General features: G+C 41.6%; 1 protein-coding gene across 1 annotated transcript in view; it reads left to right on the top strand.

Moving 5' to 3' along the window:
• The first annotated feature begins 495 nt into the window (after positions 1 to 495).
• The window catches only part of LOC129714040 (zinc finger protein 541-like), a 30,086-nt gene continuing 11,364 nt past the window's right edge, over positions 496 to 19,217 (top strand). Inside the window, exons 1-8 of the mRNA XM_055663498.1 lie at positions 496 to 1,746; positions 5,872 to 5,996; positions 6,665 to 6,792; positions 9,752 to 11,000; positions 13,839 to 13,903; positions 14,947 to 15,121; positions 17,054 to 17,299; positions 18,465 to 18,807. Coding sequence (XP_055519473.1) covers positions 1,440 to 1,746; positions 5,872 to 5,996; positions 6,665 to 6,792; positions 9,752 to 11,000; positions 13,839 to 13,903; positions 14,947 to 15,121; positions 17,054 to 17,299; positions 18,465 to 18,807 — 2,638 coding nt within the window. The 5' untranslated portion in view covers positions 496 to 1,439. The remainder of the gene's footprint in view (positions 1,747 to 5,871; positions 5,997 to 6,664; positions 6,793 to 9,751; positions 11,001 to 13,838; positions 13,904 to 14,946; positions 15,122 to 17,053; positions 17,300 to 18,464; positions 18,808 to 19,217) is intronic.

Here is a 19,217-nt window from a genome sequence, read left to right as displayed (position 1 = left end):
CAGAAATGCCCTTATGGAAGTCTGCATTTTCAAATGGACCATCGTGCATTGATGTTTAATGTCAGCTGGTAAACAGGCAGATGTATATATAATGCTGCTATGAAATTACTCATACATTTTATTATTGGAGATATTTTATGTTAATCTAAAGATGGCTCGCTGCAGAAGAAAACATGCTACCTACTCGTTTCTTCTGGTTAGATAAAATTAAATGATAGATGTTGAAAGATTTCCAAAGTATTAAATGTCATTATTTAATAAATTAATCTCGCTTTAAACGATCATTGTGGAATTTATTTTCTTTTGCCGTTACATGAAATAACATAAAAAAGAAAATCCTCAAGAAACTTGAACAATTACTTGCATTTAGCATATTTACTGAGTTGCCATGCAGTGCTTATAAGAAACCTATTGATACATTTGCTGACATGTCAAGCTGAATTAAACATACCGGGTAATGTAAATGGAAACTTTTTCCCCTTGGCATTCTGAGTCAGCTGTTAACTTTGACAGTGCAGGATTCATCCTTTTCTCCATCAGTCTGACCTCTGCCCAGCATTCTTAGGGCAGAACTAGCATCATGACCCCACCATGTGGTAGTTGTGGCTTTGACCAATCTGCCTTAAACGACCTGGGAGTCTACAAATTAAATGATTGATATTATACACTACAAATCCATTTTTAAAGTGCTGTTTCTGGAGATTAAATTCATCGATAAAGCAAATGTTGAGCAAGCATATTTGGTTACAATAATTTGAAATCACAAATCATTTCACCAATCAAGATGCTTGAAAGGATTTTAACAATGGCTATGTTTAGTGGTCTGGGCCATATACGTGCAGAAGTCGAATGGTAAATTTGTAGTGCCAGTTCTTGTACATCCCCAATTTTCACCATTCTCTTAGTAAACATAATTCACTGACATGCATCATCAGACAGTGAGTTGCCCATTGAAGAAGGGTTCTGACCAGAAATGTCACCTATCCATGTTCTCCAGAGATGTTGCCTGACCCGCGGAGTTACTCCAGCACACTGTCTTATTTTGTATACCAGCATCTGCAGTTCCTTGTTTCTAGTTTTCTGCTACATGGGAGACAGAAAATCAGAGGGATAAGTGAACTCTAGTGTATATAGTGTTTGGTATTTTCAAAGTGCACCTTTTGTTTTCTTAGATCTGCTGCCTGTAGAAACTTGGGTAAAAAAAAATCAACTTAAAGGATCGAGGATAATAAGTGAAAATTAGAAAATTATTTGCGTCTAAAAGTACCTTAAAGATCTACCAAAGTTTTGGAAATTCAATCTACCACTAAATTTTCTTATTATTTTCATCTGCAGAAATACATCAAGAGTAAAGAGGATGCTTTGGATGAGAATCATACTGTGAAAATTAGTTGCTTGCTGGTTAATTCTGCAGTGACTTTACTGCCAAATCTGGAGCTATGGACTGCTACAGCTTCACCGATGAAAGCTCTCTCCAAACCGACATGCATCTGCCTTTGCTATCAGACAGTGAGTTGCCCATTGCAAGTAATATCCAGAGACAAGAATTCATCTCAGATCCTGATGATATTATTTATGCAGGAATGACAAATATAGAACTTGATTCTAACCTGGAGACTGCAGAAATTCCTGGCGATCCATTTGCAGACAATTTAGATCTCTCCCTGTACACTGTAGACAAGGGATGTGACTCCCCAAAGGTTCCCAGTGACTCCACGGATACTGATTCTCCGCCCATGTTGCTAGGTACTTGAATGTGCATGCATATTTTTGTTTAAGTCCAGCAGTACTATTTAACTATTTTGCTGCAGGGATACATTTTCTTTCATTCTGGTTCAAAGAAAATTCACAAACAAAATTATTAATGCAAAACCTTAAGAAATCCAATTAAAACTAATGTTATGAATGCTTCACTGATCTGTGTGAGCTATTAGACATTGTTCAGGTGGTAATCAAATTTCAAGCTTGTGTTAAGTTAGACAGTATTATCCATCGTCAAGAATTAACAGTCCTCACTGTATTAAACATTTTCTCACTGTATTTTGTCTACATTCTTTTACTCCTGCTTTTCTCTTACTAAACCAGGCATTAAAGTAATGGAATGCAATTCATAGAAACATAGAAAATAGGTGCAGGAGGAGGCCATTCGGCCCTTTGAGCCAGCACTGCCATTCATTGTGATCATGGCTGATCGTCCCAAATCAATAACCCGTGCCTGCCTTCTCCCCATATCCCTTGATTCCACTAGCCCCTAGAGCTCTATCTAACTCTCTCTTAAATCCATCCAGTGATTTGGCCTCCACTGCCCTCTGTGGCAGGGAATTCCACAAATTCACAACTCTCTGGGTGAAAAGTTTTTTCTCACCTCAGTCCTAAATGGCCTCCCCTTTATTCTAAGACTGTGGCCCCTGGTTCTGGACTCGCCCAACATTGGGAACATTTTTCCTGCATCTAGCTTGTCCAGTCCTTTTATAATTTTATATCTTTCTATAAGATATCCCCCCATCCTTCTAAACTCCAGCGAATTCATCCTTAGTATCCGCAAGTTGAATGATTTATTTCACCATCTCAGTGAAGCATTTTGTTAAGTGAATGTCATCCAAGTGTATTTTTAATCACCAATGGATCAATCCACCTAGCCAAGAGTTTACTGCAGGTTTAAAAAATATATATAATCAGAATGCCAATGCTGAAAGTTAACCTTTGCATCTTTGTATTTTGTTAATATAAACAGCTAACATACATTTGTGGCATAGTTTGTAGTACTGCTGCTAGATGCTATGTGGAATTATTTGATAATATATGTGCCTTGCATTTTCTAAATACAACTGAAGTATGCATATAGATGCATTGTTATATGGTTATAGATGATTACATGTAATTTGTGATGTTAATGCTTTCACAGAATACACTGACTCCTTTTTCTAGAACTTGGGGTTCCTTGTACAAGAGGTAGCTGTCCTGTGGAACCTCATCCACTCTATCATTCTTTACATGAAAGTCTATAAATTGATTGTCACCAGGTTGCTGTTGGTAGGCATTTTACTTGAACTGAATGTGACTCTGACCCTGTCCCATCTGCAGTCCACTCATGCTTCTGTTATCATGGACTTAAAGGAATGTGATGGCCAGTGGGCATTGTGGCTAATATTTTCATCATGAGTGAGAGAAGGTATTTGGTTATGCCTCTCACAACAAGGCCACTCTGATGAAATCTCCAATAGCAGGCATGCAAGATCAATAAGGATTTGAAAGGACATACATTTTGGTGAGAAAAATATTACTTAAAAGAACAAAACTTTCAAAGATCTGTCTGCGGTAATAGATTGTACCATAAAAATGAAAGGACTCCCCAACCTAGAAATTTGATTCATTTGTGCATGTGTTTTTCTATACAAATTGCACATACAAGTGTTTCTCCATGGATTAGATCAGTCAACAATAATTTTCTATTGTATATTGCCCTTCAGAAAACTAACTTGAGTACTTCAGTGCCAAATTCCTCTTACCATGTTGATGTTACTCTAGCATTGATGGCACAGTGAATGATGCCATCACATGGACACCTGTCATTTCTGTGCCCACTTAACTAAACTGGCTGATGAAAGTGCAACTTATTGTCATCTGTTTAATTAAACTAAAAATGTATATGCACAACTTTCAGTGTCTGCCCCCTCGTTGGTCAATGTTTCTATGTCAAGCAAGAGGCTGCCATGATCAGCCTGTATCTTGCAGTGGGCTGTGACTCACGCTAATGCTTTAAAACCATCAGAGTCATACATACTAGAGATTGCTTCTTCACTACACTAAATGTGTCCCTTGCCTCCATGTCAATCCAGTCTACAGTTCCAATATAGAACAGTACAGCATAGCAATAGGCCCTTCGGCCCACAATGTCCATGCAGAACACATTGCCAAATTGTTAATTTCCTTTGCCTGCACGTGATCTGTATCTCTCCATTCTCTGAATAAAAAGCCTCTTAAAGACCCTTATCAACTTCCACCACCAGTGCTTGCAGGAAGTTCCAGGCAACCACCACTCAGTGTAAATAACTTGCCATGCATATCTCCTTGAAACTTTGCCCCTTTCACCTTAGAGCTATGGCCTCTAGTCTTTGACTGTCTACCCTATTTATGCCTCTCATAATTTTATATACTTTGACCAGGTCCCCCGTCAAGTGGTTATTTTGGTGATGTTGTATCCCCTCATAGTAGTCCCAGAGAAAACAACCCAAGTCTGGTCAATCTTGCCTTGTAGCTAATACCCTCTAATCCAGGCAGCATTATGGTACCTTCTCTACACCCTCTCCAAAGCTTCCACATCGTTCCTGTAAGGGGCAACCAGAACTGCACACAATGTTCCAAACACGGCCAAGCTAAAGGTTCTGTCGAGCTGCAATTGTGGATGAACGTTGCAGAGAATCCATGGAGGTATGACGCTCTTCCCAGTGGACAGCACAGCAATGACTTGGTGGCTGTGAGTTCTACTAACCGTTTTGAACTGAACGGTGTACAAACACTAACATTTTTTAATCTCATTGTGATTTTTTTAGGGACATGTAAGTGGGCATTAGAACAAAATCTGCCATATATTAACAAACCAGAAATGGGTGAATATCAATTTCAAAGCAGCAGACCTTCTAAATACTGTGTGGTACAAAATCAGTGTGGTGCCAGTGTGCTGGGGTTTCTGCCTTGAAAGGCCATCTGTTCTCATCCGCCAGACCTGAAAAATGAAATCATTATTGAACACTGGGAACCTATTTTCGCTCCTTTTCCAAGTCCCATTATTTGCCAATTCCTGGAGTGTTAGGCGGAAGAAATATGATTTGCAAGATGATGTGTCTTTCCTGGTTGGGATATTCCTACTAGTAACAGATGAGAGTATTTAACACCTCGCCTGCTATTATGGGGATTCTGCTTACTTGGAAACTGGAATAGAGTTTACAGAACTGTCATCTTTTTCATATTTTTTCATGATATTTCAACCTATGTCTCTGTATGCCCACGGAACAAGCCATGACCCCACTAATTTTCCCTGTCGCCTATAATGTCCATGTTTCTCTCAATTCCTCCCATTCTACTACTGCATACTGGGAGCAATTTGCAGCAGCCAATTAACGCACTAGCCCACACGTCTCTTGAGATGTTGGGAGGATCCGGAGCAGCGGGGAAACCCCATGGAGTCTAGGCTGGAGACTGGGGAAATAAAGCAAACCATGCAGACTCTACCAGAGGTCAGGATTGAACCCGGGTTGTGAGGCAGCAGCTCTATTGGCTCTGCCACGTGCTCTTCTAGTTAAAGATCATATTTAAAGCGCTACCAATCTTCTGACACCCCAGGCAAGATTACTCTTTGTTTTCTTTCATGCTACAGGCTGTTCAGCAGGTCCAAATGTTATCAGATTCTGTGGCTGTTTAAAAAAAAAAGCACACTGACAATGAAGTGAAAGCAGGGCTAAGGTTCGGCCCTGTAACCCCTAATTTGACAATTAAGCTTTTGCCAGTGTAGATAAAGGGCATTTGGACATAGGAAATTATATAATGTAACACAGATTTGCATACACTATATAGTTACACACAAAACTGCACATACTGGAATCTTGAGCAAAAATCCAAAGTGCTGGAGGAATTCAGCGGGTCAGACAGCATCTGTGGAGGGAATGGACAGGTGACAATTCGAGCCGGGACCGTTCCCACTGACTTGCTGAGTTCCTTCAACACTTTGTTTTTTGGTGAAGTGTATGGTTGCCACTTGGCCCAACTCGTCTGCTGCTTTTAATTTTAAAAGTATGTTTGAACTGGAAGTTGTTAGAAGAGCAACAGTAATCGAATTGAAAATGTTATGTTTTTGTTATCAATATTTTATAGGTATTAGTCCCCTCCCACAAAAAAACACCCCTGAGAAAAGCATTACTAAAAGTGAAAGGAAATACGGGGGTGTTCAGAAAAGAAGGCGCCTCTCTGCAAGACATTCTCCACAGCAAGCATTCCAGGTTAGCATCAGTATGGCTAGTTATCTCTGTAAACCTGGTTTGAGATTTCAACCAAATGCAATGTCAAACAGAATATAATCCAGTGTATGCTTGTCTTACTGAGTTTATAAGAAAATAGACATACAAGTAATCTATAAAAATGCCTTTTGGTTTAGTGGTTTGACTTTGAAATTTATTTTTTAAATTAACACTTGTAAAATTATGTTGGAATTATTTTTTTATTACTTTCAATTAAACTTGGAAGGTGCAGTGAATGCTAAATCCGTGGGGAATAGTGTTTATAAGGGAAAGCGCAGCAAGCGATGTGTGATGCTCGTCAGTATCTGAGAAAAAGACAACATTCTCAAAGGTTAAAATCCAGAGCATCATGACAGAACTTTATCCATTCTTTTATAAACCTTTTTTATTAGTATGATATGCAAAGTTTGGATTTATTTGCAGAGAAAGTAGAATTTAGATACAACTCTTGTAAATAGTAGATAACCCAAAATAGATAGATAATTCTTTACAACGCAACACTTATCAGGAAAGAAATATTCTTAGGATGTGGCACCAGGTGATGCCTTTACTAATCATTGGATAGGGCGAGGGAATGTATGTTTGAATGAAAAGTTATAATTTAGGTTGTGAGTTTGAGTAGTAACTTCTTTTTATACTTTGTTGTCAAGGAGTGCAGCCAGTGTGGAAAGTCATTCAGCAGTGCCAGTGCCCTGAGCAAACACTACCTGACGCACAGTCACGAACGCCGGCATGTCTGCAGGATCTGCAGTAAAGCCTTTAAGAGACAAGACCATTTGTATGTGAACATTACTTAACTTAGGAGTTCGAGTTAGTTCTATTTTAAACAAAGTACACATCCCCTGTATGCACTGAATGACACTAAATATACTTCTTATATATTCTACATCATATTCAGCTATGCCGGTAGGATGTATGTAGACTTTCATGGTGTTTAAGACGTTAATGTTGCAATCTTGTGAGAGAAACAGTTTCGGCACTAGCAGATTCCCCCCACTCACAGCTTACACTTTGTCAAAACTCAAAAAAAGCTTTTCCAGACCTGCAGAACCTGACAACCTAGACTGGGAGGTAATGCAGGGTTCAACGGGCAAGGTATAGAAGTTTGAATTCCTTACTCCACCATTTAATGATTATGGCTAATCTGATCATAAGCTGTACTCTCCGTCTTATTTACTGGCAATGACCTTTCACCACCTTATGAAGAACCTATCCACGTGTACGTTAAAAAAATCAAAGATTCTGCTTCCACCCATCTTTGAGGAAGAATGTTCCAAAGCCTCTTGAGAGAAACAATTCAATTTATAATTCTGAAAAGGACCTGTTCCAGATTCTCCCCAAAGAGGAATCATCTACCTTAGTTTTCATTTAGTTTCGAGATGCAGCATGGAAACAGGCCCTTTGGCCCACCAAGTCCATGCCAACCATCGATCACCCATTCACACAGGATTTATGTTATTCCACTTTCTCCTCCCCTCACTCCATATTAGGGGCAATTTTACGCAAAACAATTAACCTACAAACCCGGTGGAAACTGATGAGGCCACAGGGAGAATGTGCAAACTCCACATAGACAGCACCCAAGATCAGGATCGAATTCAGGCCTCTGGAGCTGTATCGCAGTAGTTCTACCAGCTGTGCCACTGTGCCGGCCTGGGTTTGATCTCATCATGTCCCGTATCATTTTTCCTTATTCATTATTACCCATATGGTGGCCGTTTGTACTATGTTTATTTTCCTGTAGCCCTGTTACTTAATCTCTTTCTTCTGCCATCAACTCTTCATTGGCTGGTTGCCACACTGTAGGAAGGATGTGATTAAGTTAGAGAGGATGCAGAAAAGATAACAAGGTTCTTGCCTGGACTAGAGTAATAGTTATAAGGAGAAAATGGATACGCTGGGCTTGTTTTCTCTGAAACAAAGACAATTGGGACAAGTTTAGACAGAAATCACGGTTGACCTGGACGAGTTGTATGAGGAAGGTACACAGTTAATGACAGGACCCTTAACAGCATTGATGTACAGAGGGATCTTGGGGTCAAAATCCATAGATCCCTGGGATAATTTACAGTATGTATTTATACATGTTTAGGCTGTCCAACCTTACCTCAAAAGACAACTGACCTCAAGTTTTAATATGTGTGGAGAAACTGCAGATGCTGGTTTAAACTGAAGACAGACACAAACTGCTGGAGTAACTCAGCGGGACAGGCAGCATCTTTGGAGAGAAGGAATGCCCTGAATCTGGTGTCTGCCTGTCCCGCTGAGTTACTCCAACATTTTGTGTCTATCCAAAGTTTTAACATTTTCCTTGAATATGGAGACCAGTACTCAGATATGGTCTCACTGATGTGCAATGTAACAAAAGCATGACCTCATTGCTTTTGTGTTCAGTTCATCTTGTTACAAATAATAGCGTTCCTAGTTATTTGTACCCAGATACATCAGCAAATCAGAACTCTGAGACTTTACACACCACAAAGATAATGTGCCAAAATGGACATTTTCACACTTGATATTTCACCTGGCTGGGAGTGTCTATAACTGTGAGTCACACTCTCAAAAAAATCTCCAGTGACCCTTTGGAAAGCGAGCTGCAGAAGTTGCTTCAAACAAAGTGATGCTGCCTTGGATGGCAGAGCAGATAGAAGGGGCCTGGCGGCCTTCTATTCCTTACGTTTGTGAGCAGATTCTGCACCAGCAGACCCACATTGGCTAAACTCAACAGCTTCTGCATTCGCAAAATTCTGCTTCAGTAGAAATTGGCACAAAGATTAGTACAGCTCTTACGCTGGTATGTAAATTTGAATTTACGATCAATGAGTTCCAACCACACCCCTTGTAGACTGTAAGCACATCTCAGGTAGAATTTTTAGGACTGCCTAACTTATACTCATTGAGTCGGCCTGTAAATGAAATCAGCAAGACATTGGGTGGTCAAGAGTTTTAAAACAAAGACTATTTCTCATCGGTGAGAAATAGTCTTGTACTTCTCATCGGTGAGACTAAGCGGAGGCTGGGCGATCGTTTCGCCGAACACCTCAGCTCGGTCCGCAAGAACCTACCTGACCTCCCGGTGGCTCAGCACTTCAACTCCCCCTCCCATTCCCCGTCCGACCTCTCTGTCCTGGGTCTCCTCCATGGCCAGAGTGAGCAACACCAGAAATTGGAGGAACAGCACCTCATATTCCGCTTGGGGAGTCTGCATCCTGCGGGCATGAACATTGAATTCTCCCAATTTTGTTAGCCCTTGCTGTCTCCTCCCTTTCCTCAGTCCTCGGGCTGTCTCCTCCCATCCCCCAGCCCTCGGGCTCCTCCTCCTTTTTCCTTCCTTCTCCCCGCCACCCCCTATCAGTCTGAAGAAGGGTTTCGGCCCAAAACGTTGCCTATTTCCTTCGCTCCATAGATGCTGCTGAACCCGCTGAGTTTCTCCAGCATTTTTGTGTACCTTCATTGTACCTTATTTTTCAGCATCTGTAGTTCCTTCTTAAACACTATTTCTCACCCTCTGCTTGGACAATGCATGAGCACATTGAGCAACTACACAATATATTTAACATGGAAAGAATGAATAAATGTAACTCACCTGCTTATTTGAGATCCTGGCTTAATGCTTGTAGGTCAATTGCACCAAGACGTTTGGAAAGTTTGCAATATACTATCATTTAATGAATGTTAGAAGCAGAGGTTTATTAATTGCTACGTGGTAAATATTGTTCTGTACTCTCCCTCCTTAGATCTGGGCACCTACTAACACACCAAAAAACTAAACCATATGGTTGTATGGAGCATGGATGTGACAAGAGCTATTGTGACTCGAGATCCCTGCGCCGTCACTATGAAGTGCAGCACGGCTTGTACTGTCAGAGGGAGCCCTTTCCTGACAGCAGCTCCAAAGACCTGGATACAGCAGAGAGCATATTGTTCCCACAGACCGGACATACTCAGGCCCTTCAGTGTGATGTGGGAATAACGCAGAGGTCCACACAACAAATGGAATCTCTTCCACAGAGGTCCTCTTTGCTTAATAGAGAACTGCTGAGACCTCTGATGAGTAGCGTATGCCAGAAGGCAGCAGGTGAAACCGAAACCAGCGCAAGCAATGTTACCTTGCACTATCCCACGCAAACTCACACTACAGCAAGTGTGCTTACCAGTCCAACTATATGTTTATCTGAAAGATCAGGGACTGTTAGACAAACCAAATATAGATTACTGCAAAAAGAGCAGTCTTCTGGTTTAAATTGTAACACAACTGATCCATTTAACAGAGTAAACACTTCCCATTTTTCTGTCACAAACCCCACTGTGTCTTGTATAGAAAGTTTAGATTCTTATGTCCTGGACTCAGTAATTCCCAGTAGAACCTTACAGCCTGCCCAGTATACGTTAGAGTCGGCAAGACCTGCAAGTTGGCCACAGGCTGTGAGCTCAAATCATACACTATCAAGAAATGAAACCATTTCCACCAGGCAGCAAGCAAATCAAGATCTTGTATGGACCAACAACTTGGCCACCTACAGTGGCAGCAAAGGAACATACTCCTATATTGTTCCCAATTCCCAGCCTTCTGAAGAGGTTTCTGCTACTTTTTCAAGTGGAGCTTTGCATAAACTCGACTCGTTTGCTCAGGCCTTCACAAGACAGAATCTGGATATTCAGTCAAATTCCGTTGTTGCAAAGACCCCAGGTGAAAATTCAGCAGCTTCTGAAATTGATGCTTGCGGAAATGTTTTCAGACAGATCTTGAGTTATAAAGCAAATTTAAACCAGTGGCAAGCATTTCCTGAACAGAAACATCAAATACTGCAGGAACAATACTCTCTCCACCAGCAGCATCAACAGCAGATAGCAACTTCACTCTTTACACAAGTCTACATGGGCGATCAGGATGCCTCCCCTATGCAGAGCCAAGACCAATTCCAAAACCATATGCTCCAGCTGATCTCTGATACCCAATACAATCTATCTCAATCCCAAAATTCGGTAAGTCAATCTCAAGTTATAGTTACCCAGTCCCAGCATGTGCTTTCTCAGATCCAGAATAATGGATCACAATTGCTCCAGCCCTCAGACTTAGAGCAAGATTTTCAGCATTCCTTCAGAAAGGAAACCACTTCTCCATTTTTACAATTTCAAAGCACAAAACCATGCCAACTCTCCAAGAGCATCCTCCCTTGCTACCCACAACAGACAGAAAGTACTGTCCAGCAGGCAGGAACTGATCTGCAGCCTGCATTAACGCGTGACTCACAATGTCACAAGAAATCCAAGAAGAGTATATTCAAGGCACATCATCCTCCTCTGTCAGTGTGTGAAGAAGAGGTTGTTCAGAAGCAGCTTCAGACACAGTCAGAGCAGTTGGAGGGTTGGTCACCTCCACCTTGCAACAACAAGAAAGGCAGAATCTCTAATAAGGATATGTGCATAAAGCATTTCACTCTTATAGGTAAATCCAGTAAGAATGTGTCAGTCTCTCGAAAGGAACGACAGAAGTTAGATACCAATTGCACAGCTCCTCCTAGTCAGGTGGCTATGAACTCATTTTCAGTTCAGAATTCTTTGAGGAGTATGGAAGACTGTCTACAAAAAGAAACTTTTCATGAGAGCATCCAGGTAATTAACTCAATTTCTCATTAGGCTTCCCATATTCCTCCTTTTTCTCTCGTCTTCATTTGTGAAGGCACCAACTCTTGAGAACTTGACAGGTGTCTGCTGTTTCTCACCAGATCTTGTTTAGCATGACACGGGTAAGTAAGCATAGGCAAGTACCTTGGCAGGAGGTTTAAATGTAAAGACATCACAGCCAAACTTGATATGATCAATTGATATCCATATTACTGCTGGAGTGAGAATACTGCTTGCCTTTTGTGTTCCTACACCATGTCACTGAAGTTATGTGCTTGCATTAAATGTGTCCTCGGAGCACCTACAGTGAGTATTTGCTTATCTCTGGCTAGGCATGAAAATGAGATCAGGAAAGCAGGAAGTGAACTTGGAGATTTGAGGTGTGTGATTTAGTAATGTGTGGCTGTGGAGGAACCTAGTAAAAGAAGCAAATATAATGGGCTGAAATTGCATTAATGCACATTACCATCAAGCCAATTACTGCACTTCATGGACAATCTCTGGGATTTCTCCAGCAACCCTCTTTCACTTCACTAGCATGCCCCCAATATTTTCTGGTGCGGATGCAGAGAACCAACAGGACTAGTGTAGGTGTGAGCATAAATGTGCAGGCATCGTTGTGAGAACTAGCACCCATGCATTTAGACCCACACCTAGCATAAACCCTGCCAGTCCGCATGCATCACCTGGTGCCACCTGTGCTGCCACTTGGTATGTTTGAAGTAGAATGGCTCGTGCTGGGAGGAGATTGGGTTTGTAATATGCAGGAGCTTGTTTCGAACGGCAACAATGCAATGGTATGAAAGGTATAAATTGCTCCAAGGAGTATTTGTGCATCACGGGGAGAGAGAGCCCTAATATCTGGATCTTCTAGCATGCTAGAGGGATCAGTCTGGTGACCGACCCTCTGTCTGCTCCAGGCAGTACTTAGTTGACAATGAGGACAATCCATGTGATTATGGAGACCAGAGGATGAACTCAAAACAAAATCCCAATTGAATTCTGGCATGGAGCCAGTAACTCCAACTCATGCCTGTAAGAAAAGACTGTCAGGAAAGTATTGATATTAGGAACTACAATTGTTGGTTAACCAAAAAGGCACAACATGGTGGAGTAACTCAGCAGGTCAGGCAGTATCTCTGGAGAACATTGAGAGATGACATTTCGGGTCTGGACCCTTCTTCAGGCTGGAGAAGAGTCATGGCCTGAAATATCGCCTATTCATGTTCTCCAGAAATGCTGCTTAATCCAGCACTTTGTGTCACATTACCATCAAGTGTAGGTCAGGAAAGTGTAGGTTTGCCTGATAAACACATGAGAAGCTATGAATACAGGTCTCCTTTCTAGTTGCACATCGTCCTGACTTGAAAACTCTTCACCAATGCTTGATCATGGCTGAGCCTTGGTCCTGAAACTGCCTCCCGACATTCTGGCAGAAGCATCGTCGCCAGATGCACCACAGCGACACTTTACCACCTCCACCTGGGCAATTAAAACCCTATATCCCGAACACAACGTGAATTTCTATCTTGTTAATCACAGTGTTATTTGTTTAGTATTATCTTGAGATCCATTCTCGACTGGGTAGGATGGGTGGAAATTAACATCCAGACCATTTACATCCACTGTGGGCAATCTGAATGCTCCCCTTTATATGGATCAGTACCTGGCAATGTAGAGGCACCAACTGAGCAAACAGGTGCTGGGAAAAACATTTGAATCAATTTTTTGGAACCATGTATAATGTACATGTTTTACAATGATAACTCTAAAACCTTTATGCAGGGACCCCCTGGAATGATGGGGCTGTTCCTGAGGACGCCCTGTATATGTTGCCACGTTCTCTGCTGGCTGCCGCTCAAATTCCGAAGGACTATCAGCTACCTGAAGGAAAACAGTGCACGGGATGTTTGATACAAAACCAATGGAACGGCAGGAGGTGTGGAACTCTTGACATTCTGTTCCCAGTGTGCAGCACAGCTGTCTCCAATGAGCAGAATTCGGATAATGTCTGGCCTCCTTGTGTCACAAGTCACAACTTAAAAACTATATTATAAATAATTTAAAAGTATCAGCATTTCAGGTTCCGGTAATGCAAAACACTGTTTCCAATGTTTCCTGATTTTGTGACCTGAGAGAAACATGCCAGCTATAAAAGTTTTATTGTCCTGAATGTAATGAACTGTGACATTTCAGGGTGAAGATATTTACAGTCTCTGCAGCATTCCACAAGAGGAAGATGGACCTTCATCAGTGCTGTGGTATGGAACATCCCTCTAACATTATGTAGACTCGTGTTGTCAATTCAGATGGTTTGTGGGTGCCAAAGATAACAATCCATGTGCTCGTGAACAGTGAGTTGTTGACTCAGTACCTTGTAGTAGTGGTTTGAGTATAAGAATGGTTGTTTCTCTGTGGGATACTCAGTACCTTGTAGTAGTGGTTTGAGTATAAGAAGTATGGTTGTTTTGTTTCTCTGTGGGATACTCAGGTGTTTCTTCCAACACCTACTTACCTGGGAGAGTATTCCACGCCTGGGGTATACTGGTATAATGCTTAGGGTATTAAATCATTGAACCCATACTCCATAATGGCAACTGGGGAATTCAAAGAATATTTAATCTCACTGATGGTAACCACAAAATTGGATTGTCATAAAACCCCATCTGGTTCATTGATTGCTTCAGGGAAGAAAAGCTGCCATCCTTACTAGGTCACTCTAGATCCACCCCACAGATGTCTTAGTTGTCTACTCAGTTCACAGATACTTACGGATGGACAATCCAGTGTTGTACTACCCCATCCTGACCTTGATTTGGTTTGTGAGGGGTATGGAACAAAGGAAAAGGAAAGTATAGCAAGAGAATTAACAGCGTGGTAATGATATCTGTGCTAGTTCTCCTTTGCCAGTGTGTTGCAAGATAGTTTGTTCAGAGAGTGTCACTGATGTCATGACTAGTTTTTAAATCAACTCATGGAATTGCTGTAAAAAATGCTGATGTGTGATTTAATATTTCCATGGTTTGGAGTACGTTCAGATGAAATTGAACAGACTTGGCAAATTATTAGAAATCCTTTCCTGAATATTGGATTTTTCTAGGACTCAAGGGCCTGAGCTATAGGGAAAAGTTGGGTAGATACCTGGACTAATGATCTGAACCATAACTTTAAATTCAATAAATATTTTATATTTAATAATTCATCATACTTGACATTTAGAAATAAATCTGGAGCAATGTCCTGCTATGTATTTCAAGCATTCAGAATTATTCTAACATATTTTCATTTTTCTTGATGTTGATAGCAAAGACCTGGTGAGTAGCAGCATGACAGAAAGTTTGGAAGAAAATGGGGAAAACTTCCAGTGTGAAAGATGTCAAGGCGTTTTCCATTTTCTGAAAGGACTAAACTGCCACAGTTGTCCACGGGAAGGATTGGGCAAACAGCATTCATTGGAAGATAACATTAAGCCACAAAAGGTTAGATTAATTATATGTTGTCCACTTTCGAAAGCCCTGACCAAAGAAAATGTGTATTGCATGTGTATTGGTATGTGTTTTGTTTGCCTCTTGGTGACTTTTCATTTTAGAAGAATTTAGCTGCAGTTGTGAATATTTCACATAATTACGTTGGGGTAAAAAAACACAATATTTTACTTGGTCAAAAAAAACACACGGGCAATTGGTGTCACAGCCTAATGCTCATAATAGTAGGCCTGCAACCCAGCAATGATTGAGAGTTCAAATCTCACCATTGGGAAGGAAAGAAATTAGTACTAAGGCAGCTGTGCTTTGAAGATGACATGATTGTCATTAAAACTTAACCAGCACTTGGGGGTCTTGAACAAAGCAACATCTGTTTTTGTTTCTGTCTTCTGTGACTGGACCAACAATTCTAGAAGTCATTACAGCGTGTGCTTTGCAGTGAGTGTTCCACACCCTTCACCAATGAGCCGTGGAAACTGAGATATTAATTTTCCTGCTTTTAGAATGGATTGGAAACTGCAAAACCCACCCATAAATGTCTGAAGAAGGTAGACACAAAATGCTGGAGTAACTCAGCGGGAGAGGCAGCATCTCTGCAGCATTTCGGGTCGAGACCCTTCTTCAGACTGATGTTAGTTGAGGGGGTGGGACAAAGATAGAATGTAGTCAAAGACAGTAAGAATGTCTGAAGAAGGGTCTCGACCCAAAACATCACCCTTTCCTTCACTCCACAGATGCCCTGCTGAGTTTCTCTAGCATTTTGTCTTACCACCCATAAATAGATTTGGATCAATTATGAAGAAAGAACGCTTTATCGAATGAAATAACGATAATAAAACAGCAATAAAACAATGAGTTTCAAACACCCTGCTTTTGCATGTGGGTTGATGGCTTGGCCTGGAGAACTCGAGGGTTCCTGGCCTGAGGCGAGGTCTGCTGAGTTCACTCGCAGCGTGCACTTGTACTAGAGTGATAGAGTTGCTGCCTTACAGCGCCAGAGACCTGGGTTCGATCCTGACTACGGGTGTTGACTGTACAGAGTGTATACGTTCTCCCCGTGACCTTGTGGGTTTTCCCCGTGTGCTCCGGTGAACTACACTCTAAAGGTGTATAGGTTTGTAGGTTAATTGGCTTTGGCATAATTGTAAATTGTCCTTAGTGTGTGTAGGATAGTGTTAGCGTGCAGGGATCGCTGGTCAGTGCGGACTCGGTGGACCAAAGTGCCTGTTTCCGCACTGTATCAGTACACTAAACTATACTCAATGAGCCTGCACTTCTTCCCTAATCTATTACTTCGGCATAGAAAAGCATAGCACAGAAACAGGCCCTCCAATCCACCACGTACATGTCAAACATGATGCCAAGTTCCACTAATCCTATCTGCCTGCATGTGATCTATATCCCTCCATTCCCAACATATCCATGTGCTTGACGAAAAGCCTCTTCAATGCTGCTATCATATGCCTCAGTCACCACTCCTGCCACCTATCACACTCTGTGTAAAAAAACTTACCCCACACATCTCCTTTAAACTTTGCCCCTCTCACCTTAAACTATGCCCTCTGCAGCTGCATGATCTGAAGGTGATCTCATGAGTTATTGGTTATTCCAAGTGAGCTGACTTGTTTTTCTAAGCGAGCTTGCTTGCTTGACCTAGGGACTGTTAGCAGACAACCCCATTTTAGCTGAAAAGCCAGGTTTAACTCTACACTGGCACCATAGAGGTGTGGAATAATTGTTGGTCTTCAGTTTCTCTTCCTCCCTTTAGTATATTAGTTCATTGAAATATAGGGATGTATACAAATATACATGTGCAGCTCCAGAAACAGCCCCAGATTTTTACAGACTAACCATAATATGATGTTTGTTAACTGACAAGTACTATTTTGTAATTGCTGAAAGTAACAGTTATTATTTTAACTTTAGGTGATTGATAATGGCATTGAGAAAATGGATCATGGTGGATTGTTTTTTCAGTATCTAGAGGATAAGCTCAGTGCTTTTCTGCTCAAGAAGCCGCTGGAGGAAAGTGTGGCAGCGCCTTTGGTGATCCCAGTGTCTGTACCTGTGAAAACCTCTGGGCTTGCAAGAGATAGCAAAGTCGAAGGTTCACCTGTTAGATCAAAGAAGTTAACTGCCACAAGACGGACCTCAAATGACAGTTGTGTCCAGGTAAGAAAGCTCTTGCCAAGACAACTGAGCTACAATGCAGATCTCATCAATATTTCGACATACGGAACTGCAGACTGTTTAGTTTACCGATTGGGGATGATCAGCCATGATCACTTTGAATGGCGGTGCTGACTCGAAGGTCCGAATGGCCTATTCCTGCACCTATTGTGTATAGTTTAGAGATACAGCATGGAAATAGGCCCTTCGGCCTATCAAGTCAAAGCCGGCCATCAATCACTCATTCACACTAGTTCCATGTTATCCCACCTTCTCATCCACTCCCTACACACTGGGGGCAATTTACAGGAACCAATTAACCTACAAACCTGCATGTCTTTGGGATGTGGGAAAAAAATCGGAGAACCTGGAATAAATCCATATGGTCACAGGGAGACCATGCAAACTCCACACAGACAACACCCAAGCTCAGGTTGGAACCGGGGTCTCTGGAGCTGTGAAGCAACAACTCTACCCTCTGAGCCACCATGTAGACGCTGGAAATGTGTAGATCACAAAATGTTGAAGTAACTCAGTGAGTCAGGCAACATCTCTGTAAAAAGGGTCCTGAGGGCCTGAGCTATAAGGAGAGTTTGAGCAGATTAGGACTTTATTCCTTGGTGTGCAGGAGGTTGAGGTGTGATCTTAAAGAGGTGTATAAAATCATGAGGGGAATAATTAGGACGAACGCAGAGACTCTTTTACCCAGAGTTGGGGAATCAAGAACCATAGGTTTAATGTGAGAGTGGAAAGATTTAATAGGAATCTGAGGGCTCACACATGGCAGATGCTGACAGGTTTAACTTGTTTGTCTGCTGCAAAAATAATTGAAGTAATTTTATAGCTCTTTCTATTTGCATTGTTTCTTTAATATGCACAGATGGCAGAGAATGCCGATGAAATAAGTGACTGAAGGTTAAGTGTATTTAATGTCATAACATAAGAATATATGGCTGTCAAGTCACATACAGAAAGCTCCCGTAACTGCATTGATTTCAATCAATCTGTCCATTTTTGGTTGTCTTGGTCTAAGGATATGTTTGGATAAGACATCAGAGGATAGCACTTCCTCACATAGCTGCACCCTTTGGTATGGCATTAAAATATATATATATGACTAGGATTAAAGTGTTGAATGTCCATTACTTTGGCATTCTATGTTTCACAGGTCCATGAAACCGGCAAATCATCAAGCATGAACTGCAGAGGCCACTCCAAAAAACAGCGAAGAAAACGATGTCGCCCAGAGCCGCTCTTTATCCCATCCCCATCTTCCAGCCAGACTGGGGCCCTGCCAGGGATGATATTGTACCAGAGTCACATGCGTTCTCCTGTTTGCTTAGCTGATCACCTTTTAGAGAACTTCCAACCTCCCCCCTACACGCCTCCCCCCATGTTGAGTCCCATCCGCCATGGCTCAGGTCTCTACTTCAACAGGATCTGTTCCCTGCCAGGGAGCTGGGCACCATACAGTGCATACACTGCCAGAGGAATCCCAGGCAGTGTCGTAGGTAAGCTCTCCCTTTAATGTACAAGAAATCTAAAGTCACGTTCCAACCAATTAATTTCCTCTGATGCAGTAACTTATGTACTGCTTAAGATTTTTATGTAAATTGATTCCATTTTGATACAGCTGTTAACATGTTTAAAACGTTTGATAATGGTGTTAACGTTGAATAAAATAAGACATAAATGAACATGTACAGCAAAACCTGCAAGAGCCTTACATCCTGTGTGAAGAAGGGTCTCAACCCGAAACGTCACCCATTCCTTCGCTCCATAGATGCTGCCTCACCCACTTTCTCCTGCATTTTTGTCTACCTTCGATTTTTCCAGCATCCGCAGTTCTTTCTTATACATCGTCAGCAGCTCTCTCTGTCTTGCCAGCTATTGTACAATGCTATTTCTGAAAAAGTGGAGT

This window comes from Leucoraja erinacea, chromosome 38, assembly GCF_028641065.1.
Source record: "Leucoraja erinacea ecotype New England chromosome 38, Leri_hhj_1, whole genome shotgun sequence".
Taxonomy (NCBI): domain Eukaryota; kingdom Metazoa; phylum Chordata; class Chondrichthyes; order Rajiformes; family Rajidae; genus Leucoraja; species Leucoraja erinaceus.
The sequence above is the reverse complement of the archived record's forward strand: the minus strand, read 5'-3'. Positions and strand labels throughout refer to the sequence as shown.